Raw genomic sequence first — 272 nt, 5'->3', positions numbered from 1 at the left:
GCCCTCCATAACCAGGCCCCTTCTGTCCATCTCAGGGTTTTCATGCTCTCACCACATGGCAGAAATTACAACTATTCTACAGAGGGATTCTTGAAAATGGAGGCAAGTCTTTTTTTTTTGCTTTAGCAATGTAATCACATATTTCAAAGATATATTGTTAGATATTTATGTCACATATATTCACAGCACACTCTTTGCTTGATTTTCTCTGGCTTTTTCTCTCCAACAGACAAGAGGACAGACAGTTGGCCGCTGGTCTACTCTCCTGTGCC

The 272-nt window shown here is 41.2% G+C and overlaps 1 protein-coding gene across 1 annotated transcript in view; it reads left to right on the top strand.

The window, feature by feature from the left end:
• Nucleotides 1-272, top strand: part of elovl8a (ELOVL fatty acid elongase 8a) — a 5,585-nt gene that overhangs the window by 1,993 nt on the left and 3,320 nt on the right. Inside the window, exons 2-3 of the mRNA XM_035670921.1 lie at nt 36-102; nt 230-272. The exon at nt 230-272 is cut by the window's right edge and continues 151 nt beyond it. Of these exons, the coding sequence (XP_035526814.1) occupies nt 36-102; nt 230-272 (110 nt within the window). The remainder of the gene's footprint in view (nt 1-35; nt 103-229) is intronic.

Source organism: Morone saxatilis, unplaced genomic scaffold (assembly GCF_004916995.1).
Source record: "Morone saxatilis isolate NCDOM2014 unplaced genomic scaffold, NCSU_SB_2.0 Contig23, whole genome shotgun sequence".
Lineage (NCBI taxonomy): Eukaryota > Metazoa > Chordata > Actinopteri > Moronidae > Morone > Morone saxatilis.
The sequence above is the reverse complement of the archived record's forward strand: the minus strand, read 5'-3'. Positions and strand labels throughout refer to the sequence as shown.